General features: G+C 37.6%; 2 protein-coding genes and 1 long non-coding RNA gene across 4 annotated transcripts; 1 reads left to right on the forward strand and 2 right to left on the reverse strand.

The window, feature by feature from the left end:
- Positions 1-214: 214 nt before the first annotated feature.
- LOC131357340 (uncharacterized) lies at positions 215-5,453 on the reverse strand. The gene is made up of 3 exons (XR_009205250.1): positions 5,334-5,453; positions 4,501-4,669; positions 215-1,065 (listed from the first exon to the last, which is right to left on the reverse strand). It is a non-coding gene; the product is annotated as an uncharacterized LOC131357340 (long non-coding RNA).
- A 151-nt stretch (positions 5,454-5,604) lies between these two features.
- On the forward strand, positions 5,605-8,377 carry lbx2 (ladybird homeobox 2). The gene is made up of 2 exons (XM_058396267.1): positions 5,605-6,320; positions 7,117-8,377. Exons 1-2 carry the CDS (start codon positions 5,996-5,998, stop codon positions 7,575-7,577), a joined length of 786 nt encoding a protein of 261 aa, XP_058252250.1. The 5' UTR covers positions 5,605-5,995; the 3' UTR covers positions 7,578-8,377.
- Positions 8,378-11,152: 2,775 nt separating this feature from the next.
- On the reverse strand, positions 11,153-22,825 carry pcgf1 (polycomb group ring finger 1). 2 transcript variants are annotated; one of them, XM_058396250.1, is made up of 9 exons: positions 22,677-22,825; positions 20,889-20,994; positions 17,998-18,150; positions 17,819-17,890; positions 16,549-16,654; positions 13,292-13,334; positions 12,610-12,693; positions 11,512-11,592; positions 11,153-11,303 (listed from the first exon to the last, which is right to left on the reverse strand). In XM_058396250.1, the coding sequence occupies exons 1-9, from the start codon at positions 22,761-22,763 to the stop codon at positions 11,253-11,255; spliced, it is 783 nt and encodes a 260-aa protein (XP_058252233.1). In that variant the 5' UTR covers positions 22,764-22,825; the 3' UTR covers positions 11,153-11,252. The 2 variants fall into 2 exon arrangements, with proteins under 2 accessions (XP_058252233.1, XP_058252232.1); XM_058396249.1 differs by having other exon boundaries at positions 12,610-12,696; positions 22,677-22,778.
- Positions 22,826-26,830: the final 4,005 nt, after the last annotated feature.

A 26,830-nucleotide genomic window follows, 5' to 3' on the forward strand; every position in this document is an offset into this window, starting at 1 on the left:
AGCGTGCGTGTGCGTGCGTGTGTGTGTGTGTGTGTGTGTGTGTGAGTTCCCTAGGATTTAAATGTTAATTATTTTTCCAGAATTTCAGGGTTCATTTTTAAAGGCACTTTTACATTCTGTGTCCAACAAAAATGTCAAAAGTTTATTATTATTATTATTATTATTATTATTATTATAGTAAAATGATTACGAGGTGGAGGAGGAGGAGGAGGAGGAGGAGGAGGAGGAGGAGGATGATTCATTATTTTAGTCAACAATAACAACATTAATAATAATAATAAATATAATAATCATTACCATCATCTTATACTTTTTTATTAGAAAATAACATCAACAATCATACTGACTATACATAATAAATAGTTATATTCTGAAATGTACATGATCAGAGTTGGTGCAATAAGACATTATATATTAATTGGTAAATAACACTTTAGTGGACATATGTCAATTGTGACATGTTATCTTTTGATGACGCATTAGTTCAGGCTCCACCTTTGTGCACAGATGTCTGTAATCAGTGTGACGTCACCGGCACTCAGGTGAGTACAAAATGAGGATTGTGCAGGACACGGAAGCACAATTTCAGCTGATGTGTTAAGCAAATTAATTTTTTAGCTACACTTTTTGTAGAAGCGGAACAGCTTTACTATAGCTGTACTATAGCATACATAGGCCCTAAATGAACATCCCAGGTGTTTAGTCTGAAATTTGTGAGTGACAAATTATCCCTGGTCCATTATATATAAGTATAAGGTATTTGCGCTCGTGCTATGCTCCTGCCGTGTACAAAATTCCCACGTATATGTAGGTTACGTTAATGACTGGTTATCTGTGGTGCTTTATCTGTTTCTTCCTGTGCTCTCTCTGGGAAAACAGTCTCAGTTTAAAAAGCTCCTGGGGTTTGCGCAGCCTTTTTATGATCTCAGCCCAACCGTAGAGAGTTTAAATCGGGGGTCCAGGATCTCTGATCCGGCGGGGGATGAGGAGCGCGCGACCGTTTGTCCGCACCTTGAGAAGCATGGAGGAGGGCGCCCGGTCGGGAGTCTAAACATTTGTCATCCACTGAAAGAGAAAACATCAACAGGTTACTAAATACCGCCTTCAAAAGCGGCGAGGGATGTAAAAACAGCGGGCGATGGCAAAATTTTTAATTGCTGTTTCAACGAGGAGCAGGAGACGTGTTCAGCTATTACACCACCGTCTCTCACACAACCGCCGCTAATTAAGCCACTTCCTGCGCGTGACGTCGACCAATGAAAAATTCGCACGCGCTAGCACAACCCAATGACATCGGTCCGAATATCCTCATTAACAGATTGCATATTTTTTTTATAGTTTTTATTGTTATTGGACAAGATGTTCTATTGATATTTACTAAAACTCTCCAAAAAACGAAATAGGTAAAAAAAAATAAAATAAAAAATAAAGTATTTAAAAAATCAATTTAAAGTTTAAAGCTATAGATATTGTATTATTTATGAATTGTGGAGGACCATATAATAATAATAATAATAATAATAATAATAATAATAATAATAATAATAATACAATGCTTTATATTATTATTATTATTATTATTAATGTTGGTGTTTTTGTTCTGTTATTAAATACATTGTCTGATATGACAAGATTATTAATTTCCTACACACTATAACAAATAGGCATATAATGGATTGATTGATTACTGATATTATTGAATATACGTCACTATGCGGACCATGTCTATAAAGCAGGCGAGGCCTGCTATTCCTGATTTAATGCTAAACAGGAAATTAAATAATCCGGGTCGATTGGAAGATGTTTCAGGGGAATTAATAAAACCACTGGAATTAATAAAACATCATTTCGATGTCTTTAATCTCACTACTACCATTTTAACCCCCTTTTCACACCTGATATATGCGATCACTGCCATGATGGAAATACCCAGAGGCGCTAGAACCACTAGCCCTTTATAACACACTTACAACGTCACTGTAAATGTCACCTCACTGCGCGGGTTAATGCGTGTGTCCACGTATCATGTGTATACTGTAGGTGATGCAGTCGTTTGAGGAGGCGACGAAAATAAACCGGCGGCTCTGTTTTAGCCTGAAAATGTGTGTGTGTGTGTGTGTGTGTGTGTTTACGTTTTCAAAACTGCTGAGGAAAATAAAATAATAATTCCATACTCCTAGGGGAAGATTTTTACATTTGCCCTAAAGCTTACACAAGCCTTAGGGATAAAATATTACATAGAATTAGAATTAGAGTATAATTCTAACTTAACCAATAGAGGAGAATGTGGCTGTATATTATTTCCATAATGTACGGAAAACAGAGCCTTTAACATTATAATGAAAATAAAAACAGCAAGAGACACCGAGCAGAAAGGCGTTTAGTCTCGTTTCTACCTGATGATTGATTGTGTCAGGTGTTCTGCATCTAATTAACGTTTAAGTCAAAGAAACCCCTTCAGATTAGCAGTGCAGTAAAGATCTGCGGCTGTAAAGACCGTTTCCAACATGCTGGGAGAAGTGGCATCATTGGGCTTATCTACTCAGTTAAAAAGGCTCATGCTTAGAGCATTTGAGAGAAATGTAAAACTGTGTTGAATCCGATTGAGCGGCGCTTTGGTCGCGCTGTGGGGAGCGGCGTGTAAATACCTTCATACATCGGATCAGAAACACTATCCGTTCACATTGCGATATAATTCTCATGTCTTGCGCAACTAACCCTGCTTTACCAGCTTCGTCTGGCTTAAAATTTGGGATACTGTTTTAGCTGCCCTTGCCTCACAAATATCAGTCAACAAATCTTAAATATCACCGGGACCACCGGGTTTTATGGTCACTTGAGTGACATCCATTATCCACCTTAACTAGTGAAAAATATAAGAGGATGAAACTGGCTGGAATATGAGGCTGAATATCACCTGTTTAACACAAACAATATAGATTAAATATAAATATAGATTAAATAATAATAATAATAATAATAATAATAATAATAATAATAATAATAATAATAATAATAATAATAATAATAATAATATTTAATTCACTACTATTGTAAGTAAATTGTTTTCATTAAAATATAAGCAAAAATAATATAGGTCTATCCTTAAACTATTCTCTAAGATTTAATCAGTTTTGTGTTAATCAGAAAAGGTACAAATGCCGTTAAATATATAATCATAAAATTGCTCTAAATTATGAATATTTATTTTTAATTGTACCATGTATTTATTAATATTTCTTTACCACACATATTATAGTAGATTGAAAACTTTTGAACCAGACTATATACGTAGTATATCTGGTCTATATAAACCTAACAATAATAGGTATTAATAAGCTATCGGTCTCTCTCTCTCTCTCTCTCTCTCTCTCTGTGTATGTGTGTGTGTGTATGTGTGTGTGTGTGTGTGTTGCATTGTTGCTCATTTGCTATAAAACATGCTATTCATCTCGATTTGGTGTCACCCACGTGGACTGCTGTGGATCTGCTCTAATAGAATGTCGTGCTGTTTGCTGGGCTTTTGGCTTGCTTTGGTCCCTCTCCTCATGTCACCATATGGTGCTTCTGGCATGGACAATGCGATGTGTCGACAAACTCGTCATTGCATCGCCGGCGGCTCGTGTAATGCAAACAACTATCACTATGAACGATTATTAAAGCCGAATACAGGGTATTTTTTCGGATATCGACATACCCATTGCTTCTGTCATGTCTGGTGCCATTTCTTTCAATAACTGTATATATTCTGTAGATCAAGCTCAAAGGCTGAAGGAAAAACTGAATTCGCCTCCGCTCTCTAAAGAAAACAAAAAACACGGCACTGAATATTGTTTTTTTTTTTGTTTTGTTTAATTATTTTAATAATTACGAATTAAAATAAGCCCACTGAATTATAACGCTAGGAATTTGATATAAATGTCTAGTTGCCAGCCTTTTATTATTTCTCAAAATAACCAGCACAGAAACACATAAAACATACTAAACACGTTTACATACTAAATAGGCTAATAAAATAATAAATAAATTGCAAAATATAAATATTTAACAACAACAACAACAACAACAATAATAATAATAATAATAATAATAATGAATATATATATATATATATATATATATATATATATATATATATATATATATATATATATATATATATATATATATATTCAACAACATAATTATTATTATTGTTGTTGTTGATAATAATAATAATAATAATAATAATAATAATAATAATAATAATAATAATAATAATAATCTACAACAAATATTATTATCCAAAAAGAACATCAAATTATTCTCATAATGCAATGCTAGAAGATCTACCATCAAAAAGCTCTTGAAACACATGAGTGACACTTACCTGCGCATCACGTCGTCTATAAGTTACTAAGCAAACAATGCAGTATCAGCAGAAGCCTTATACTCACGTTTTCAGAGTTGAAAGCACAGACACAAGAGTCAGAAAAGCACGAGCTGCGTCCTGCTTCTTACCTGCGCGTAAAAGGAGAAGCGCACCGCACCGTCCTGCAGTCACGGTTACCGGCGTGATACTTCAAAAATTATGGTGCTCATCTGCAGGGTAACTTAAACCTTCCCTGAAATGTCCACACATAATCATCTCCAGACTGTTCCTGTCTGCCTACTTGTATTCAAGGAACTACTAAATTAGAGATAAAGAAAGAAAGAAAGAAAGAAAGAAAGAAAGAAAGAAAGAAAGAAAGAAAGAAAGAAAGAAAGAAAAAAAGAAAGAAAGAAAGAAAGAAAGAAAGAAAGAAAGAAAGAAAGAAAGAAAGAAAGAAAGAAAGAAAGAATTTATCAAGATAACTATACACAAGCTTAATATACTAGGTATATTGTCACTTGACTCATTTACATTTTTATGTTTTTGGTAAATAGTTTTTCTGTGAAAACTGGTGTTTAAATTTCATCAAATAAATTTCATTTATGAGATTACATTTGAATAAAGCAACATGTTCTAAAATTGACACACATTTATACAAGGGGTATCGAATTTAAGAGACTATTATCAGGCTATTCCTGTCTTAGCTATTATTCTCATCTTTTATATCTGTTAGTCCGTGTGACCTGTTCACTTTTCTGTTTTAAAATGTTTAAAAACGTTTTATTATTATTATTATTATTATTATTATTATTATTATTATTATTATTATTATTATTATTATTATTATTATTATACTTCCCGGCCATATAATGGTGAATGGGTATTAGGTTTCCATCCTCCAAGCTGCGCCTGATATTTGAATAATTAGCCTCGGCAATAATGAAATCACTCTACTTTGCAGGACTTCTTGGCAAGAACGCACACATCGTCTTTACTAATTGAGTCGAGGGAACGCTGGTGGTGTTCTTGTAATGAGCGCACACTCTCCTTTTTCAGAGATGGAGGCGCGTGGAGCACGTGGTCCGTCCTAAGTAGGAGTGGGGTGTCAGATGTATAAACATCTCTCGCCATCTCCCTTCTCTTTAAACTTCGCCATCACCGCGGGGGGAAACTCCTCCTATTCTTGCGTCCAATTAATTATTAGGGTCTGGCCCTTTAAGACGGAGCAGAGGGTCAGCAAGTGGCGTAGAGTTTCTCTAATTGAACTTCGCCCAATCAACAACAACTCGTTAGCGGTTGCTTGATCTCTCCTGTTTTCTGCGCTTCAGCTTATTTTTGTGTGTGTAGCGACTCGGCCCCTGTGGCCAGTGTCATTTTCACTTCCTAAACAAATTCATGGGGCTCTACGGAAAAAGTGGGATTGCTACAAGCGGACTGGGACTCGGGTGCCTGTGAGTGCGCAGCGCACTCCTGAAGCAATGGTGTTTTCGGACGAACACCTCAGACCGAAGATTGTCAGCGGTTGTGTTTAAAAGACAACGATACGGACCTGGGAGAGAGGAGGGTTTATGCAGAAAGAAGCGATCGTGGCTGTTGCTGCTCCACATAGAAAACTTTTTCTCAACACTTTCTCATAGGACTGTCATGACCTCCAGTAAAGACATGAAGGCAGGCTCGGTGTTGCAATCGGGCAGCGAAGAGAGGAGACGGGGTCCTTTAGATCAGCTGCCGCCCCCCGCTAACTCCAACAAGCCACTAACTCCGTTCAGCATTGAGGACATCTTAAACAAACCGTCCGTGAAGAAGTCGGTGACGAATCTGTGTCCGCCGCGCGTGCTCGAGAAGGTAGCGGGAGCGAACGCAGTGCGGAACGGCCTCAGCACTCCCTCTTCACCCTTATGCGCTCTGGAGGAGCTAGCAAGCAAAACTTTTAAAGGGCTTGAAGTCAGCGTTATACAAGCGGCAGAAGGTAATAAACACTTCTAAAATATTCTGTATCCGTTTCTTTATTACATAACTTAGGACAAGCCTTTTTTCATGTGCCAGAAACATGACCGAGAACATTATTAAACGTCCCGTGCTCTCTCTGTCTAAGGACAGTCTATCGCGAATGTGACATTTGGTTGAATGCTGCAGAATAAAATATGCTAACTTCCATGACATCTAGGCTCATAGTACCATTGTGTATGCGTTCTGTCATTATTATCAATAATCCTGCTGTGAATAATAACAGTATTTTTAAATATAAAAAATATAACTCCTTTCCCACGTGTTCACTCTGGTCCTACCTTTAATTGTATTTTTCTTAAATGTAATATGTAATAACATGTATATATCTATTTAATTTATTAGGCTTATCTTATATCTATTTAGCCTAATAAATAAGACTATTTTAAGATGATCAGTGCGTGAACTAATTCTGCTCGAGATTCTTACTGCATAAACTGCACACTGTCCTTGATACAGTTGGAGAGGTGTCAGGAGATGCATGTTTGGTGATCAGGGGGGTTTGTTACAGACTGTTGCTTAATATTTGATTGACTTGTGAAATACTTTGGAAAATGCTTCGCAATTAATCGCCGGGTTGTTTTGGAAAGTGTCCTATTTTTGTTCAAGAGCAGATGTTTTACAGCTGGACTAAACAACTGCGGCCTAACACGCACATGCGCAGCAAATTCATAGCAGTTTATATTAGCACGGTTAATAAACCTGTTTTATTTTCTATCTATACAACCTAAATATTTCGTTCCATGTTTAATTGACAGGTCGCGAACACATGAACGCTTTCGGTCAGCGGCAGGTGTCGAAAAAGCGGCGGAAGTCGCGCACGGCCTTCACCAACCACCAGATCTACGAGTTAGAGAAGCGCTTCCTGTACCAGAAGTATCTCTCGCCGGCTGACCGTGATCAGATCGCTCAGCAGCTCGGCCTGACCAACGCACAGGTCATCACCTGGTTTCAGAACCGACGAGCTAAACTCAAGAGAGATCTGGAGGAGATGAAGGCGGATGTCGAATCGCTGAAGAAGATTCCCCCGCAGACGCTGCAGAAACTCGTGTCTATGGAGGACATAGACGATGCGCACGGCGGCTCGGCTCCGATATCACCGAGCGCGTCGCCGAGAGCGCACGGCCTCAGAGTCTTCCCTCAGTCACCGCCTTCATCCCGGGGCCAAACCACAGACGAGTTCTCCGAAGAGGACGAAGAGATCGAGGTGGACGATTGAGACTTGGCCCAGGTCATTTTCTGTACCGGGCGTCTCTTTTCTGTGCTGATGAATATTAAATGTCCTCACTGCTCTCTGCAGCAGACGAACAGCCGTTTTTATCCACACAACTTTTGCACGAATGTTGAACTCTGCGGAAGAACTTAAAAGTGAAAGGATGTTTTTTTTCCACCCTCTTTCTCTGTCTCTCATGTTTTAATTTATTGCAAGGATTGTAAAAGCCTCCACGACAGACGACGACCTGAAAAGGAGTACAATTTCATTCAGTAGGATATGAGAATTGATTAGTGATTGTGGTACAAGATCACGAACTTCAACATGTGTATGTACTTTTAAAGGTTTATTTTATGCCACATAATATGGGGAAACTCGTGCAATTGTTTCGTTACGCAGTTCGTCAGTAGTATCACACCAACTCCATTACTGTTATAGCTGCTAATGATACGCATCTGCCAAATGTGATTTTTTTTCAACGAATTTCTCAAGTATATAGTCATATTTATATTTATACAATGTCAAGAAAGATGTCAGTCAGGCCATATTTGACATTTCGCTGAAAACCAGTATTCCCAGTTACAATTACTGAAACATTTTCCCATATTAGTGATATGTTTGTAATTCTGGTCCTTAAATCCTGGATGAAAAGCCACTGCGGTCAAAACTATTGAAAACAAATAATAGCCAAATTATCCAAATAACAAGGGGACAGGATTGTGTGTATAAATCAACTTATGATGCATTTACGCGATAAAGTTATTGTAACATTCTATTTAATCACCATTTATGTAAATAAAGGTTATATGATATTTCAGATTGTTTCTTGAAGTTTAAAGTCATGAGGCTCGGAGTCAGTCCTGTTTTGTGTGTGTTTTTTTTTTTTAATCCTGATGTGGTCTACAAATAGGATAATGTTTTAGTTATGTCGTAGAAAATTGAGGATTAATATTAACAGACCACAGGAATTTCAATCCAAGTAGTCTATAGCTATATTTTAACAGATCGTCTACTTGTGGTTACACATTCTCTGTGCGGTTAAGTGGTTAAGTGGCTGGAGTTCAATTAGGGACAATTGAACAAGCCCCCCATCAACACACACTCTAGAAAAGAAAAGAAAAGCAAAGAAAGGGAAGGGGAAGAAAAGAAAACAATTGTCACGAGGACTTTTTGAGCTCGAGGCCTGGCAACAAAAAGCTTGCTTTCCCCTTCCCGACATATGGTTTACGAATTTTCTCCAACCCAAACTAGTCAGCATGATTGATTAGGTTAACCCGCCTTTGCCGCGTATAAACAGTCTGAGTCGCGCATCTGGGGCCCCTTTAAAATGCGTGTGTTGAAAACGCCCATGAATAGCAATGGATTAACATGGGGCTCCTAATGAATAAATCTCAATGGGAAGTCTAAAGAAATGGGAGGACTGTTGCCGCTCTCTCTTTCTTTCTCTCTCTCTCACTCACTCTCTCCCCGCATCCGCACAAGCCGAATGGCCTTCTGCTCAATATCTTTCGCCTCATTTGGATCAGTTGTGAGCAGATCAAGGCAAAGACGTTTCGCTTAGGAAGAAGACAGAGAGCCGCAGCGCACAATTGGCGCAATAGCTTGGAATAGCAGGGGTTGAAAAGTCAAGTAGACTTTTTGTGAGTGCATGGCCGAGAGTGAAGAAGACTAGAGCGGCCAGAAACGACTGCGCACTGCGGAGAAATTAAAACATAATACCTCTGGTTCTTGTCTTGTAATATCTTTCAATAGCGCTGGGTATATTAGAGAAAGCCATTTAACGTAGTTCCTAAAATAAATGTGCTGCTCTGACTATTGGCTTTGATTAACAGGAACTCAGGGGCGCACTTACCTCTGCTGCCGTGTGTGTATACAGACCTGATTTCAGTGCAACACTTCCGAGGGGAAATATTTTTATTTGCTGTTCGAAACACAAAAATTGCAATTATATTCAAATAATTATTTGCAAATAATGGTCCATAGTGCTGTTTAGGAAATTAATGGGGCATGTCCGAATAAACTATTCAAGAACAGACCATAACATTTTTACTCGAGTTAATTCAGCCATAATGAACGGATTTGCGGAAGATATTTAAAATAATAATAATAATAATAATAATAATAATAATAATAATAATAATAATAATAATGGATTATAATAATAACAATAACAATAATAATAATAATAATAATAATAATAATAATAATTATTATTATTATTATTATTATTCCAATTACAAAGCAGATTTAGTTAGAACAAAAAAGCATAATTTTTTATTAATTGAAATAAAAAAATGCATTGTAAATTTGCCAACAAAACTTAAAATTAATAGTTATAGAGACTATATTCTATGATTCATGAAACATACCATATTTAAATAAATAAATAAATGTCCTCAGATTTATTAGAGTGTATTACAACACTACTGATCAGTAATTTTGTCAATTAAATTAAATCATTCATTTTGGCGAGAAAAGTCCGCAGTTTGAAATGCCTTTACATGCGAAAGCGATGGCAACCATCAGTATTTATTTATCTATTGATTGCTTGTTCATTAAATCAACAGATCATTTGTTCATAGGCTTATATTTGTAGTGGCTCACAATTTAAAGGCATATAAAACCATTCTCCATAAAATATCTTACATTAATAGTCTTAAATGCTACAAAAAAGGTCTGTCTAATGTGTCATCACAAATCAAACTCTGAGACTATAATTAACCTTTTATGTAATGGAAACGTGTGACTTTGTGGCGTCGCCTTTCTGTATCACGTGTCAATGTCGCCCCCGTGTGTTCACTTTCAGAACTGCAGCGCCATATATTTACTAATCACCAGCTACAACTTTGCGTTAAGATCTGAGAAATATTACATGCAGATAAATCAACGGATCATCAAAAAAGGATAGAAAGCCTTGTTTTAGACTTATCAGTGATTTATAGAATCAGCATTTATGAATCAATTCCTTATGTGCTTTAGGATAGTATTGTATAATTAGAGAAGTTGTTCTGTGTCAAGTTTTCTGGTTAGCTCTGCTTGAGGACATGTGGATTTTAAATATTTGTTTTAATTTTTTTAAAACAATTTTAAGTGTGCAAAAAATATGCATGCATTATTACACCATGCCCCTTTTCTCTGAGGTCTCATGAAGACATCTACAGAACAGCTACATATTAAGGGAGAAATCCTTAATCCCAAAGTGCTAAATTGTCATTCAGTTATTGTCTGCATTATAATATCAATGTAAAAGGCATTTAAAAGGATTGTAAGAAATCCATATTTGCTCCGAGAGATCATCCTGTTAATTATGCTACTTTCTGTTCTGTGTAAACTTGTCTATAATTTTGTATCCATCAATTACTGAAGCCAACCATCTACATGGTGTTTATCACTTCCTGCTGAATACAGGAAATCAAACGTGTGCTGTTTGATCCATCCTGAGAGTCACCTGATTATCCTCACTGCTACATGACCATTTCCCCAGCAGTCCTAAGAAACACCTGGTGCATAAAAGCTTGTCCCGTTCCTATGAAGACTTCAGACAGCAAGATTTTTTACACTTACATTTATTTTTTTTTCAAAAATACAAAACAAAAATAAGTATATATGCAGAGAAAAAACTATTAAAATAGAATATGTGAAATACAAAATATGTACACCAGTAGATACTATTTTACTATCCTATCTTGCTCTCTTGTCCTTGATGGCATAGTGAAGAACCAGTGGTTGAGCCTAAAGGGTAGGTAAAAAGAAATGATAAGAATAGTGAGCAGAAAGAAAACTAACATAAGCCTTAATCCAGTTGAAACTACATTGTTCAGTTCCTTAAAAATATATGATTACATGTTATTACCCCCCAATTAATCCAATCACATTTTTTTAAATAATGTGAGTCAATCTGAATATTGTATAAATAAGCTATGAGTGAAACATACAGCACCTTTCCAAACCAGTGTGACAGCCAGAGACGCTTCATGGTCATGTGATCTGGTAGACATTCATTATTAAAAAGCATCTGGACCTAACACGATAAGAGCACAAAACAGAGAGCAGTTAAAAATGGGATACGGTACAAGTATGTCTCTGCACATCGAGGCTTTCAATTACTGCTTACTGACTTAAACTAATCACAGCTCAGCGTAGTATAGAGTAGGTGTTACAATATCAAGACCCATGGTTCTCAAAGTTTGTAAAAATATGGAACAATAGTACAGCATTTAATAATTAAAGATGCTATAAGAATTATTGAGTTCTCAGAGTTATTAGCCCAATTCATGACTGACTGGTTCCATACAAACCTGAAGAATACAAACAGGTTTATAAATATCAAACAGCAATTTTGTTCTGGGATTGGAAAGTTCCAACAAATAGGCTAAATGTTATTGTAGATATTTGATGAACATAATATTTCAGTAGTTAAAGCAGTCCCTGGATGCAAAACAGAAGCCTTGATTTCGACTCATCAGCTTTTAGTAGAATCAACAATTCCTTTCTGAGGTTTACTACAGCATTGTACTGTTACAGTAGTTGTTTTTTGTTATGCTTTCTGTTTAGCTTTGCTTGTGTATTGTGCATGTGTATTTCAAGCCTTTGTGGGTTTTTTTAATAAATATGTCCCTTTTCTCAACTGCTAATTAAGAAGTCTACCAGACAGTTACATATTAAGGGAGAAATGAAGTGCTAAATTGTTATTCAGCAAAGGTCTGCATTAAATCAAATGTGCTATTTAATATATCCTGAGTGCCGCCTAATAATCATCACTGCTATACTACTACTTTCCCAGTAAGAAATGCTCAGAATTGTCCCGTTCCTATGAAGCCCATACTCCTAACTCTAGGATCTAGGAATCCTGGTATTTATACTGAATTTCCTCTTCTGAGAGTCTTGACAAATAAGGGCCAGTCATTCTACCCTAAAGATTTTGAAAAGAAATTGGCAGCAAAATACTGAGACAGAGTTTCAACAGAGATAGCAAAATATTAAAAGCACTACTGGACTAAAAAAAATAAAATAATGTTATTTGAATAAAGAGACGGACCTGATGTCTCTCCACGTTGAGTCGATGGCACAGGACTTTCCTCAGGTGTCGGACCTCGGCTCGGACAGAACAGCGAACAAACTTCTGCTGTGAAGAGCAGAGGGGACACTTCAGTGTTACCAACATAGTGAATATATTTATCCCAGGCCATATTCACAAACCATCAACTGTTACGTGTGCCAGAAGTGGACATGTTAGTCCTGATTTTAAAACTACTTGCTTAAAACAACGGACAAAGCATTTTTGCTTTCAGAGGACTCGCATGTCACAAAGACAATCAGGAACAATCCCAAATGTCTGGCTGCCCTGCATTTAATTGCACAATCAAGATAATGTGCGAAATTCGAAATAATAGGAAGCTTAAAAAAAGGAATCATCTCAACTGTGATGAGCAGTGAGGGAAACCTTACATACTAAAAGAAGTCATGCACCACCACCACCATCATCTTGAACCACAGACGCATTTCTGCCATTCCTCTTGGATTAGGAATTGTACGGGTTAAATATTTTTCAGCAAGTTCATAAAGTGGCTTAAAGAAGAAACTTGGCTAGGAACCTTTAGCGGCATGATGCGATTTCCTGTTTTTTATATACAGACCCAGATACACATTTACATATTTCCATTCAACACAACTATGTATCATGCTGCTTCAACTTTATGACAAAGTTCTTCATGACTTACCTGTAAAGTTAACTTATTTTTGTCTTTTCCAGATAACGATGAGCTACAAAGAGAAAGAAGAAATTACTCAAGATCAAATGCATCTCAAATGACTCCAAGGTACACCACAAAGCATCATAATAATAGAAACAAATATACGGCGCAAAAACTAGTGAAGCATAATGCAGAATGAGATTTAATTGGTGGTGAAGATCACCATTAAATGGTTTCAAAATGGCTTTCAATCTTTTCACTTAATGGTGCCTGGAGTTAAGTATCATGCTGAGTTTTAATACATTAAGACTTTTTATTGCCACAATTGTAATGAAACTAATTTCTATAACGTAAGCTAGAAAAAGTATATAAAGTTCCAGGTATTCAGACAAACAACACTGCACGTTTGTGTGTGTTGTGGATGACCATTTCTGTTTTGAGTTGCTTTTGATTCTTAAAAAAAATGATGAAGAGGAACTAATCCATATAGCAAATAAAAAAGACACAAACAGAAAGAAAGAGCTCCCATATGCAAGCTTTCAAAAAACTAATCCTATGAGGAACCATTTATAGATACTTTGTAGTGTAATACTAGCATATAGTATGTTTTGCATGAAAGAAAAAAAAATACTATAGCTCCTTAGCAATGCATGTTAAATCATGTTTAATGTCATTTAGAAAATATTCTCTCAACATTTGTAGAAGTCAGATACAAAATACATGTGTGAAAGAGGCAAATATGAAAAATGCATATGTACACTGTGTGACTGTGTAAAATCAAAATATATAAGCTCATGATCATGTGATTTTCTGACAGCTCTTTCTCACACAGGCAAGAAGCTGAGATTAAGTGAATACCACTGTGTGGCACTCATTGCTAAATGGATAATTTGCAGATTCAAAGCTGACTCATACTGTAACTGTAGTGATGACTAATAAGAGAACTCAGCTAGGCTTTTATTTACTAATCTATTTTTACCATTGAAGTATGGAGATAACAGCCTATAAATGCTGTAGTTTCCAATGTACACACCACAAGGCTTTGCAATGGAGGAATACACATGACTGCTTTATTATTAGAACAAGCTTATTTTCAGTCTATTTTACACCAGATGTGGTGTGTGCACTCTGAAAATGCCACTTCTAATATGCTTTCATGCTCATCAACATGAAAAGAGGTTTCTTTTCTTACTAGAGAATATTTATATGATATTGTACCCAGAACCTAAACAGTTCATAGCTATACACTGATCAGGCATAACATTATGACCACCTCCCTAATATTGTGTTGGTTCCCCTTTTGCTGCCAAAACAGCCCTGACCCCTTCGAGGCATAGACCCCACTAGATCCCTGAAGGTGTTCTGTGGTATCTGGCACCATGATGTTAGCAGCAGATCCTTTAAGTCCTGTATGATGCTCCATGGATCACACTTGTTCGTTCCAGCAAATCCCACAGATGCCCGATTGGATTGAGATCTGGGGAATTTGGAGGCCAAGTCAACACCTCAAACTTCTTGTTGTGCTCATCAAACCATTCCTGAAACAGTTTTGCCATCCACGTGATGTAAAAGAAAACGTGATTGACCAGACCAGGCCACCTTCTTCCACTGCTCCGTGGACCAGTTCTAATGCTCACGTGCCGAAGTTGGTGCTTTTGGTAGTGCACAAGGGTCAGCATGGGCACTGTGATGCACTGTGTATTCTGTCACCTTTCTATCAGAACCAGCAATAAATTCTTCAGCAATCTGAGCAACAGTAGCTCGTCTGTTGGATCAGACCACACGGGCCAGCCTTGGCTTCCCACGTGCATCAATGAGCCTTGGCTGCCCGTGACCCTGCCGACGATTAACCACTGTTCCTTCCACTTTCTGTCCTAGCTCTGTGGTGTTGTTTTGTGTTGAACTCTGTTGTTGTAGGTTTATGTAGCACCAGGTCCTGGAGAAATGTTGTTTCATTTCACTATGTACTGCGTCAGCTATATGTGGTTGAAATGACAATAAAGCTTCTTGAATCTTGAACTTTGGATAGATGCTGACTACTGCAGACCGGGAACAACCCACAAGAGCTGCAGTTTTGGAGATGCTCTGATCCAGTGGTCTAGCCATCATCTTGTCAAACTCGCTCAAATCCTTACGCTTGCCCATTTTCCTACATCTAACAAGTTTGAGGCAAAAATGTTCACTTGCTGCCTAATATATCCCACCCACTAACAGGTGCCATGATGAGGAGATAATCAGTGTTATTCACTTCACCTGTCAGTGCTCATAATGTTTTGCCTGATCAGTGTATATCAGCTTGTAACTAACTGCCACTGTACATTGGAGTGAATGTTTCATTTACTTTACATTTACATATGAACACATTTTTAATTGAGTGCTGGAGGAGCCAAGAGCACAAAGTAGATGTGTATAAATTATTTTATTCTGTAGCATGGGGAGAAGTTAGGGTTTAGTTAAGTGTTCACAGAAGAGTTGGGTTTCAGCTAATTTTGAATCTGATGGTCAGAATGTTATATTCATTAATTATAAAACAGTTAGTTGCTTTCCTCTAATTTGATTGGTCGAGCGCCGTTACAAGGGCACCTTCTGTATTTCTAACTGGATGTTTCACTGTGTCCATCACGCCACTTGCCTATGCCACATTTATTCCAAATTCCTAGTCCAGAATGTTATTATAGCAGTTAGTGGACATGACTACAGTTTTCATGAATATAACTTTCAGCTAAAAAATTTGAAAGCTCATCAGTTGAAGCTGAAAAGAAAGAAGGGGCACCGACTTCACTGGACGCACACTTAAAATGAGCGTGGCTTCTTCAGGATCTATTTAAAATACTGGAGCAAATATAAACAGAGCATTTGGCCATATTGTGTCCAAAATGTCACTTACTCGATATTCATTTTTTGTTTATAGAACTAAAATAAAAGCAATATTGCACTTGCAATCATGAGGCTATACTAAATATCTGCGAGCTTAAATCACAGCCACGCCGACATTCAATATATCTGTAATTCATTGTAGTAAACCACTACAGATTTATTTTTTGCACATAAATTAATTCAGGATAAAGTGAACATCAATAAAGCTATACTTCTGCGCTTTCTAGTCACATTACAAGATAGTTAATTTGTCATACTGATGCTCCACTTGTGCAGCCATGTAATTTATGCCAGTCTTGGAAAGCACATTTATAGTCAACAAAACAGCAACTCAATTGTGAATTCACACGAACTTAATTTCCTTTATGTATACTTTGAATTCAGAACTAAAACTAAGATTACCTTACCTTTGTCTCTCAAGACATAGTGAGACTTGTTCATCATATCTGTAAAAATGCGCTTTAGAGTGATCAAAGCTGGTGTACGGTAATCCTGTATTATCTGGCAATGAGTCTATGAGAAACAAACACAGGGAAAATTAGTCAACATTGAAACATCACTACCTGATAAGTTTGGCTTGTTGTTTTTCTCTTTATAGAATTTAAAAAACATTGAAGCTTTCTTGGCATTGTGAAAACTTTTGCTGCTTGTTGAAATGTTCCATTTAAATGTGAAAGAGTCTATTTGTTTTATTCCATAATAGCTCAACTAACCTGAAAAACACGCTAAAAACAAAGGAAAATCCATGGCCTTAGCAAACGTTTTATATAACCCTGAGAAAAGCTGTGTAGTTAACGAACTTCCGGTCCCAAACACTTCTTTGTATTCGGATGTGCCGTTTTTCAGGCGTTTTATAGACACTACACAAACTTCCCAAGAGCAAAAGTTTTTGAACATAGGCAGGAATAATTTGAATGTCAAAACCACCTAGCTTCTAGACTCAGTCTATTACAATAAAAAAAGGACTAATCTCGACTAATGCACCTTAAAGTGAATTTAGAACATCACTGCAATACCAGGAACAGAAAACAGCCTTTGCTAATGAACAGCTTCAAGCTCTCAAACAGAACTGTATTTCTTTTGCAACAAAGCACATGTTATTTATTTATTTACTTATCTGTTTATTTGTTGAATTTATATCCACAAATTATATCCAATTCAGGTATTTACAACCTATTTATTTTAAAATGTATAACAATAACATGTATTATTATATTAATATAATATTATATTATAATAATATAATAATATATATATTAACAATGATTATTATTAATTATTATTATTATTATTATTATTATTAATAATAATTATAATAATAATTATAATAATAATAATAATAATAATAATAATAATAATAATAATAATAATATTCTTTCCTAGGTTCATAAAATAATTCATATAAATGGATGATGTATGAATTTATGAAAGAATGATGTGTTATCTGTGTATCAGTAAATCATCATTCCTGATTTAGATTCTTAACAATGTAAGATCTAAAAGCGAAAGCCTGGTTCAGGCACAGGGCATACTTCAGCTAAAGGCAAAGAAGATATAAAACAGCCATAAAACATTAAATAAAAAAGCCCAGCTCTCAGTCTGTCTGCCACATTGCATCATTTCGAATCAGACAAACCTGTTTTGTTTCACATTAAGCTGTAACAAGTCCTTGCTTACCATCCCCTAATGGCTGTATGATGCGCTCAAGACCTCTTGATTGATAAAATTCCCTGATTCTCTTGTCTTCACCTGAGAAACAAACAAACAACAAAAAAAATAATAATAATTAAAAACCATTAGACATTCTGTAACACAAAACTAATGTTATTGTTCTAATACAGATCAGATGTACTTACTCTCCTGCAGACCTGGAACAAGTTTGTAAACTATGTCTTGCATTACTCTGTCCAACTTAAGATTTAGCAAGGGCTGTGTTTCATGAATTTTGATGTTACACATTGGACAATATTTGCTGGTTTGGAGGTATTTCACAATGCAACTCTTGCAGACTAGAGTGGAAAGGCAAGAATAAAAAAAAAAACACACAATTAGCAGAACCATAAGGTGTATTAGAAAACAGTGTCATAAATAACATGTATACCATAAATCTGTTGAATTCTTCAGTCTGACTCGTCAGATGGTGGTGATTAATTTTTTATGAACAACACAACTCTAACTGAAGTGTTGACTGAAATACAAATCACGGGTTTATATTACTGTGCTCACTGGGAGTTTTATATAGTGTACACTCCCAAACCTTACAAACTGATTAAACATGCATTATTCAACAAAGAATACTACAGAACTGTTGAGTTTTATGTAAGAAGACATAGGTTACTTGAGACTCTAAGTCAGTCAGTAAGTTCTCTGGTGTTGGTTAAGGTGGTGGACTACTGATCAGAAGGTTATGAGTTCAAATCCCAGGTTCACCGAACTGCCACTGCTGGGCCCTTAACCCTCAATTGCTCAGGTGTATAAAAAGAGATAAAATGTAAGTCGCTCTGGATAAAATAATGCCGTAAATGGAAACGGGAGAGTCTTCAGGACAGAGGATGTCCTGCTTTATTGTTTCTAGGTAACATGACAAGGTGGGTTTTTGTCGCAGGTGAGAGATCGACTGCACATAGCTGCAGCAATGCAAGTCATAACAGGAACTACATTAAACATAACCCTAAACGATTGAAATGTATTTCATGAATAATTCAAAATTGCAGTCATTGACAAAGTGATGTTTTATAAAAGGAATAAAACATTTTGGTCATGCTTTCATTAGAAAAGAATCAATTTCAGGCTGGTAATACAGCTCACCACCGCACAGTTCATTTTCTTCCTAGAACAGCAAACCCCTTGTGCTTGAGCCACACATAATGAAGGGAAATACGTATTCAGACACTGTTGGCTTTGTTACATGATATACTTATAGTGCATATATCCACTTCAAATTTACACACCATGTCTTTTGACTTATAAGCATAAACAAAAATGTGTTTAAAAAAACAAAATTGATAGAGAAATTAAGTATATGGACACCACAAATGATAAACCTGCAGCACTGTGGTTCAAATATGGCCAATTCCTCTTGGCAAATTTTCTTCAATTTCTTCAAGGTTATGAGGGTCCCTCGCAATTTCAATCCTCCATAAATTTCCTACAGGATTGAAATGAGGACATTGGCTAGGCCAAGCAAGGCCTTTTGAGTTATACTGGTTGTATGCCTTTTTATGAATCCTCTCCCCAGATTCAGTGTACTGACTGATAAGATTAAATTCTCCTCCAATATGTCCAGGCACATAATGCCATTCAGGTTTCCCTTGATAAATACCACAGAAAAGCAGCTCAGGATCATGATGCAACCACCACATGCTTCACTGTGGATATGGTGATCTAGGGATCATGCACATCATTCTTTCTCAACACATGACAAGCGGATTTATTAGCAGAGGTTTTCCTAGTTTTTTCCTCATTCTGACCGCCATGTCCTGGGGACTCAGGGCACAATGCAGAGAACACCCTGGACAGCCGAACCACTGCAAGGCACAACTGTGCATACACACACAGACACACACTATGAACTACAATGCATGTCTTTAAATGTGAGTGGAAATCAGATTACCAGAGAAACCCCCTGAGCACAGGGGAGAAAACTCTGCACACAGAGGGGAGAGGTGGGAATCGCCAACACTCGAGGTGTGATGCAATCATGCTAACCACTAAACCACTGCACATTCACACCCCCAACCCCCCACCCCCAGAGACCAGAGCATCTCACACAAAAACAGATAGTGACAGGAAAGTTGATGAACTTTAGTTGATGAATAATCCGCTTACTGCTTATTGTTCTGCTGGCTTCTCAGTTATGTTTCTCATGCTTGAGAGTGTGAATCTTTGACTTAACCAAGGCTACTAGCAACAGTGATGTTTTGCTATGGCTTTCCTTCACCTTCACCATGATTGCTAATTACTGCATTGGTGTTTACAAATAATGCCATAAAATGACTTTTATAATGACAGCAGGGCCAAGATTTGCCAAGATTTTTTTTAGTTCATAAACACTTACTTATATATATTTAAAAGTATAGATGAGAAACAACATTAATGTATGTAAATCCGAAGTGGATACATGCACAGGACGTATATTAAACAACAAAAACAAAAGCATCCAAATATTCTATAGTATACTTCCTCTCACTGTATGCTCTCTACCTCTGAGAAAGAAAACAAATCGCCGTGCCAGGAACAGGAAATCTGTCTGTAGTGTGGTAGATGTTAGTGATGTATTCTTGCTATGTTTGAGTGTGTTCTCATCTAATTCTCTGATTTGCAATATTAAACAGGACATGCTACAAATAGAACAACCACCGGGGTTGACTGCCAGGACAGATGACTAGCAAGATCTTGCCTGCTTCTTTTTCCCGCCAGAGAACATGTGGGATGCCCTGTATGATTAACAAGACACAGGTTGCCAATCCTTGTCCTGGAGTACCTCCAGCCTGCACATTTTAGTGTTTCCCCTGCTCCCAATACACTATATTCAACTGATCAGTTAATTAACACCTATTCCTGATTTGACATGTGTGTGTTAGAGTACTGAATTCAGGGTTGAGAACCTGGGAAATAAGATGTAATAATCTAGAGGGATCTAACTGGGACTCAAGCAAAGTTCTAAAGGACTGATGGAACATGTAGAACACATGGTTTCTATTTTTGTTTAACCTCTTAAATTTAGAGGGTCAGATGTTGAACTTACAGGTGTGAAGACACTCGGTAATAGTCGTGGCATCGATGAAATATCCTGCACACAGGTAGCACACAATGTGTTCATTCAGGTCCTTGATTTTTATCTTTACTTCTTCCTGTTAAATCAAACAAGGTAACAAGAACAGACTGGGTTGGAAAAGGATCGACAACAAACGACAGAATATGCAGACAATGTTTACAATTTTGCATTTTTGATGTTTGATTATTAGATCTGTTGACGACTTTTATTATTATTTTAAAAAAGCCTAACAAACCTAATCAATTTCTAAGCAAATCTTAGCTGCTATTCAGTACTCAGGTAAGGCCTTTCAGCTCACATCACAGCTACTGTCGATGAGTTAAAACGAAAAGCTTTGTTGACTAGTGTGTAAAGCCTGACTGAGGTGCGTTAACGTGAGCTGATGTTCCCATCAACTGAACACTGCTTTTCCCACCCTCACACTTCCCTGATCTTCCCTCCAAACTCTTCTTGGCTATATTTACAATTATTTAAAGCTTTTCCAGCAGTTCCACTAACTTGATTGAACAAGCAGTGCTTCAATAGTGTTTATATTTAGAATAACAGTACTGGGACATTTCATTGTTTGTATAACTCTACTGGTCTGTGCTCATTACACTGAAACCATTACTTCAATTAGTATGGGTTGTTGCATAGCAACACATGGCTGTCTGTTTCCTGACTATTCACTACCAACGCTTCAGATCCTGCGTCCCTGATAGAAAATATATAAATAGCTTTTGGTGCCTTGACCAAAAAGACATCCAAGAACTAAATTATAGTCTATTACTTCCCGTTCTACTTCAAGCAATCTTCGTTCTTAATGTGTTTGATTCAAATAATGATTCAATGAATATGCAAATTAGTCGATTGTGTCATGTAACGGCTGTTAGAGCACATGTTGGAGCCTTTCCCCTGAAAAGCTGGCAACACTGGACCGTTCAAAACCTCCACGCTCTCAAACCAAAGAAAACAAATTTCCACGTGGAGCGCGAGCCACACGAGGACTGCAAAAAAAAAGTATCACTAAAGGCAATTTCTGCATCAGAATGTAATGCGTTTCCGGTATATTACGTGGAACTGATTATAAAGGAGTCACTGTACGGTTTACAGTGTTACGAAACGTAAAAATCGTTGTGTGGTACTGAAGGCTTGAACATCGCGCAGCCTCCGCGGTCTCGTAAAGCAGCGGAGTAAATCTTCGGTGAAGCTACAACACTGAACGAGCTCCGAGGCCAGAGTAAGATCTACAGCAATGTTTTAAGTTGTTTATTTTCATGCGAGTGATACACTGTGGCAAAATTTACTACTCAGTCCGAAGATAGTTCTAAAATCAATACACGAGGAGGAGGAGGAGGAGGAGGAGGCTTTGACGCCCATGGATGCACTTGTTCAGTCGTGCTAACCAGCTAACAGAACAATCTTTGCCCGTCGCGAGGATGGACACGTTCTCTCGACCTCTTACTGAGATGTAGATGTTAAATTGACCATTTTTCCGACTTCATCTCAATTTACAAATCTCGAAGTGTAAAACAATACCCGGACCCCATAGAAAACAAAGCCAAAAAAAAAGCCTCGCGATGGTGAACAACAGCACACTCGATTCATCCACACTCACGCCTGCGCAAAGCCGCTGCATGCTCGCGCAGTCCGTGTCGCGTCCCCGCAGTCCGGACGAGTGCGCGGCTGCACGAGCCCTATTTATATCCTATCACGAGCACTCGATAAATTCCCTGCACGAGCAGCCACGTTGTACCTCGATAAGCTCTCTTTACTCACCTCGTTTCTTAAAGGATCAAGCTTATAAACGTTCTGTAGTTGATTTCTTAGCCGCATAGCTATCGCCATTGGACCTTGCTCCGCCATCTTTGGGAATTCTGCTTACTTCCGGGTAACGGGAGTGGGCATGTTCGGTGGTGGCGCGCAGTGTGAGAGAACCGCTCCTCGGCATAACGCTGTAATCTGACTTCAGCTTCTAATTACACGGCAGGCAGCACGTGCAAAATCACGTCGTTGTTGTGATCTGGTGTCAGACGTGGTGAGAAAATGAAGTGGGCTCAGAGCAAATATGGCGCCGAAAGTTGAACCTAAATATTAATTCGAGGTGTAAACTTCGCACTGGTTTACGTTCAGGGGCTCAGTGTTCTCTATAAATAATCGACGGGATTAAATTGAATAGGAAGTTAACAAACTGGGTTTTAGCAACTCAAACCTTGTCCTGTAGAGGAATTATAGTGATTGTGTGACTGGGGTGCAATTTGTAACCCCCTGAAGTTACATTTTCAAAAACAACTATGTAAAGTGAAGTTAAAGGGCATTTAAACATTGGCATGGTGTTCTCCATAACAAGCAATAGAACCTACGTTTCAGATAAATAACATAAAACCTTTTAATCTGGATGCATTTAAAAGTGGAAATTTGACCTTTATTGTTGTATTATAACTACACTACACTTTACCTTGAAATATATACCGCTTACGTGTATATTAAAATCTTCTTTGTTGCATTATGTCTGAATCCATTTAATACCATATACATGAAACATCCTTTTTCACATCCTTATGTCCATTGTATGTCTTACAACAGTCACTTAACTTCTTACCTGAACACATTCACCTCTATGAAATATGTGGAGTGCTACCCAAGTTACACATTCAACATGAAGTTGCATTTTCTGTTTGAATTTCCCGAAAATAATGGGAAGAAGAAATGTAAGTTCTCTTACTCATTTCTTCTATTTTCTCAATGGTGTCATTATATTGACCGATGTGGTCATTGTCATTTGGTCATGGTCAAATTGCAGTTTTTTTGTATTTGCTATATTTTACGCTGCACTTTCAATATAACTGTTCCCATCCCAAGTATTTCAAAAGATTTCAGTTTATAGTCACAGGGTGACTATGGTGTAAACACTTCTAAAGAAATATGTGATTATTTTATCTGACCATGGCCTGCTGTTGACACAACCAAAACCCATACAATGTCCTATAGATAATCCACTGTCAAGACAGAGGCTGCTCATAAAATAGTGGCTGAAATGATATTTTAACTTGAAAATCTTCCCAGATAATCCCCAGACTATGGAGCCTCTACTTATCCTACAGAAGCTATACATACCAAGAACAAATTAGCACAGCAATACACTCTAATGTAATGACACAGCTATTTATCTAAAATAGAAGTGGCTTCTTAGTTTTCATGCATCACTGCAGTACTTGTTCATTGTCAAGCCTGCAAGATGTTCAGTCAGCTGTACGTCAGCTATTTATCTATGTACTGTTACTACCCAGCCAGTAGATGGCCTCATGCACATTCAGTTCCTTGAATTAGTAACAGCTTGCTGAAATTAAAAGATCTGTGGTCAGTGTGTGGTGACCAGATTAGAAGGAAACCAGTAATTAAAACCAAATTGTACATAGAGTCTGGCAAGGGCCTGCAGATGTGTAAACGTCTCTTCTGTGCTCTTCTGTCATAGTATTTTGAATAACATACATGCTTCATTTTGTAATGGAAGATGACATAAAAGTGTGAAAGTATTTGTTTTAACTCTCACCATGCACTTTATTAGGAACACCTGTACACATTTATGCAGTTATTTAATCAGCCAATCATGTGGCAGCAGCACAATGCATAAAATTACACAAATACAGGTCAAGGACATGAGTTACTGTTCACATTAGACATAAAATGGGACAAAAATCAAACATATATTTGGATCATTTTGCTCTCACTGAGCAATATTTTAAAGAAAATGAAGTTCTACACTTGACATTTGAGCCGAATCCAAAAAAATGAGAACCTAATCCTAAAAAAAAAAAATTGAGGCCCTTACCCAACACTAAACCTAACCCGAACTGAACCCCACTTTGAAACATGACCGAACACCTCACCAAAGTGGAGATAGACCTCAAGGACTGTAAGTCTGTGAGATAGTTATCACACCGAGACCTGCTACAGGTCAACGCACATCTGACTGACATGGCTCTGAATCCACACTATTTCCAATACAAGCCCTAGGGCCAGGACACGCTGCAGCATTTCCTAAGACAAAACATGTCAAAGAGACTGAATAGAGAGAGATCAAACTTAAGACACTGTACAAATTTAGTAAGTTTATCTGATCTCACAATGAATTTTTATTTTTTCCAGTTTTCTGGCCAGACACCTAATGTGCTTTGGCCTCTCTGTCCTCAAATTGAAATAATGGAGCTGTCTGATCATACTGTCTAGCAGCCAAAAGCTAGCAACGTGGGGGAGTGACAAGGTAAACGATCATCTGATTAATTAACTGTCCTTCATTGGCAAGAGTCCAACAGAGAGGGAGAAAGAGAGAAAGCTCAAAAATGAAAACATGTCAAACCATATGGCAATACAGTGTGTTTCTTGTTGAGATTCATTCATGTGAATGGAAACCAGAATATGTTTTATCAACACAATCGGAGATGCAGACTGTGTTCACAATGCTTTGAATCAAAGCCAGGTTGTCATAAATGGAAACAGTCGATCTCACTGTTTCATTAAAAATGCAGGGAAGCTCAATTATTAGAAAGCATTTTGAAAGCACATATTTTTGTGTAAAATGATGTCAGTATTTGAAGTTAAACGCTGTATTAAACATTGAAGTTAAACATTGTATTATTTGGTGGATGTTGTTATGTTCCCTCAATAACACCTTGATTCACTTTTATTCAGTACACCTGGTTTGGACTTGCTCATCATAAGTGCTGAAAACAGCCAAACAACCATACCAATAAGTTGGGGTTTGGGAGGGCCTCTCTCTATGAGCTTTGCCAGAGGAAGGCCTTTTATTCTGGACACATAGACTTTTGCCACTCCTCTTGTCCCAGAACAATCAGAGCATGCAGAGACAGACACCATGCTTTTTATTTACTCTGGCAAATAGCTTTTGAGTGCCAAGCTCATGAAGAGAGCACCCACTCCCTGCTCTGCACCCCATCCAGTAAAGCCTGGGCAAGAGTCTATTACCTTAAGGGAACCACTGTGGAACAGGTTTTATATTGTTATTTTTGATGCTTACAAGGGAACATGACCTGTCATTGCTTGATGTAGGCTCTGTAGACTCACTTATACAAAGATTTTGAAAATATTGACCTGCCCCGTGACTCTCTGTGTCTTTCATCTCTAAAGATCGGACAGGGAGTACTGCCTTCATGGTACACAAGTCATTTGATTTGCAAGATTGGATGATATGACCTTGGGCATAAATGCTGGGTGCAACCAAAAGGTTATGCCAGTCATCTGACCAGCGAGACATAGAAGGCAAGTTTGTTGCCATAGCTTGCAGTTCTCCCACACTTATTGCAAAGTAATGACATATGTTATTGACATCTATTTTAAAATGGCATCTTGCATAGGCATAAGGAGGGGTCTTAAGGCAGTCCAGCAAAAGAGGGAGATGCCCCCCTTGAAGGTGAACAGAGGCAACATGCCCCTTCCAGTAATTCTGAGAAATGCCTTAGTACCATGTGCACATACATGTTTACTGTATATGTGGATTTGTTGCTGTCTAGCAGTTTATGGAGAAATGTTAGCATTTGGGGAATTGGGTGATGCACTGAATCCACAGGACAGCATCCATCAGCATACCATACTGCAATGGCATATATGACCTGTCTAATATGGGCTCTTTGCCTAGTGGGAGTGTTTACTGGATTGCTAGACTGAAGGCCTCAGGGGTCAAATCCACAGGCATGGATGACCTGGATGAGAGTGCCAAATTTTTTCATCCATCGGGGACAGAAGACTTGCTCAGGGATTCATACTAGCTTTTCAAAAGACACCTGTGGTTTCATGGAATCCCTGTCCTTGGATGACAGCATCTGCGTTCTGGAATCAATGGGACATGAAAATAGGCATCATGAAGGTCCCCCAAAAGCTATGTGGATTCATGGTGTAGTGTTTAGTCAAGTGGT

The sequence above is a fragment of the Hemibagrus wyckioides genome, linkage group LG08 (genome assembly GCF_019097595.1).
Source record: "Hemibagrus wyckioides isolate EC202008001 linkage group LG08, SWU_Hwy_1.0, whole genome shotgun sequence".
Lineage (NCBI taxonomy): Eukaryota > Metazoa > Chordata > Actinopteri > Siluriformes > Bagridae > Hemibagrus > Hemibagrus wyckioides.

Bases quoted from the DNA above. Each gene is read 5' to 3' on its own strand.
- lbx2 (XM_058396267.1), top strand. From the start codon at position 5,996: ATGACCTCCAGTAAAGACATGAAGGCAGGCTCGGTGTTGCAATCGGGC. The intron at 6,321-7,116 runs GTAATAAACACT...TTTAATTGACAG, and splicing joins CGTTATACAAGCGGCAGAAG to GTCGCGAACACATGAACGCT.
- pcgf1 (XM_058396249.1), bottom strand. From the start codon at position 22,763: ATGGCGGAGCAAGGTCCAATGGCGATAGCTATGCGGCTAAGAAATCAA. The intron at 17,891-17,997 runs GTAAGTACATCT...TTTGTTTCTCAG, and splicing joins TGTTCCAGGTCTGCAGGAGA to GTGAAGACAAGAGAATCAGG. The intron at 11,593-12,609 runs GTCCGTCTCTTT...TTATCGTGTTAG, and splicing joins TCAACGTGGAGAGACATCAG to GTCCAGATGCTTTTTAATAA.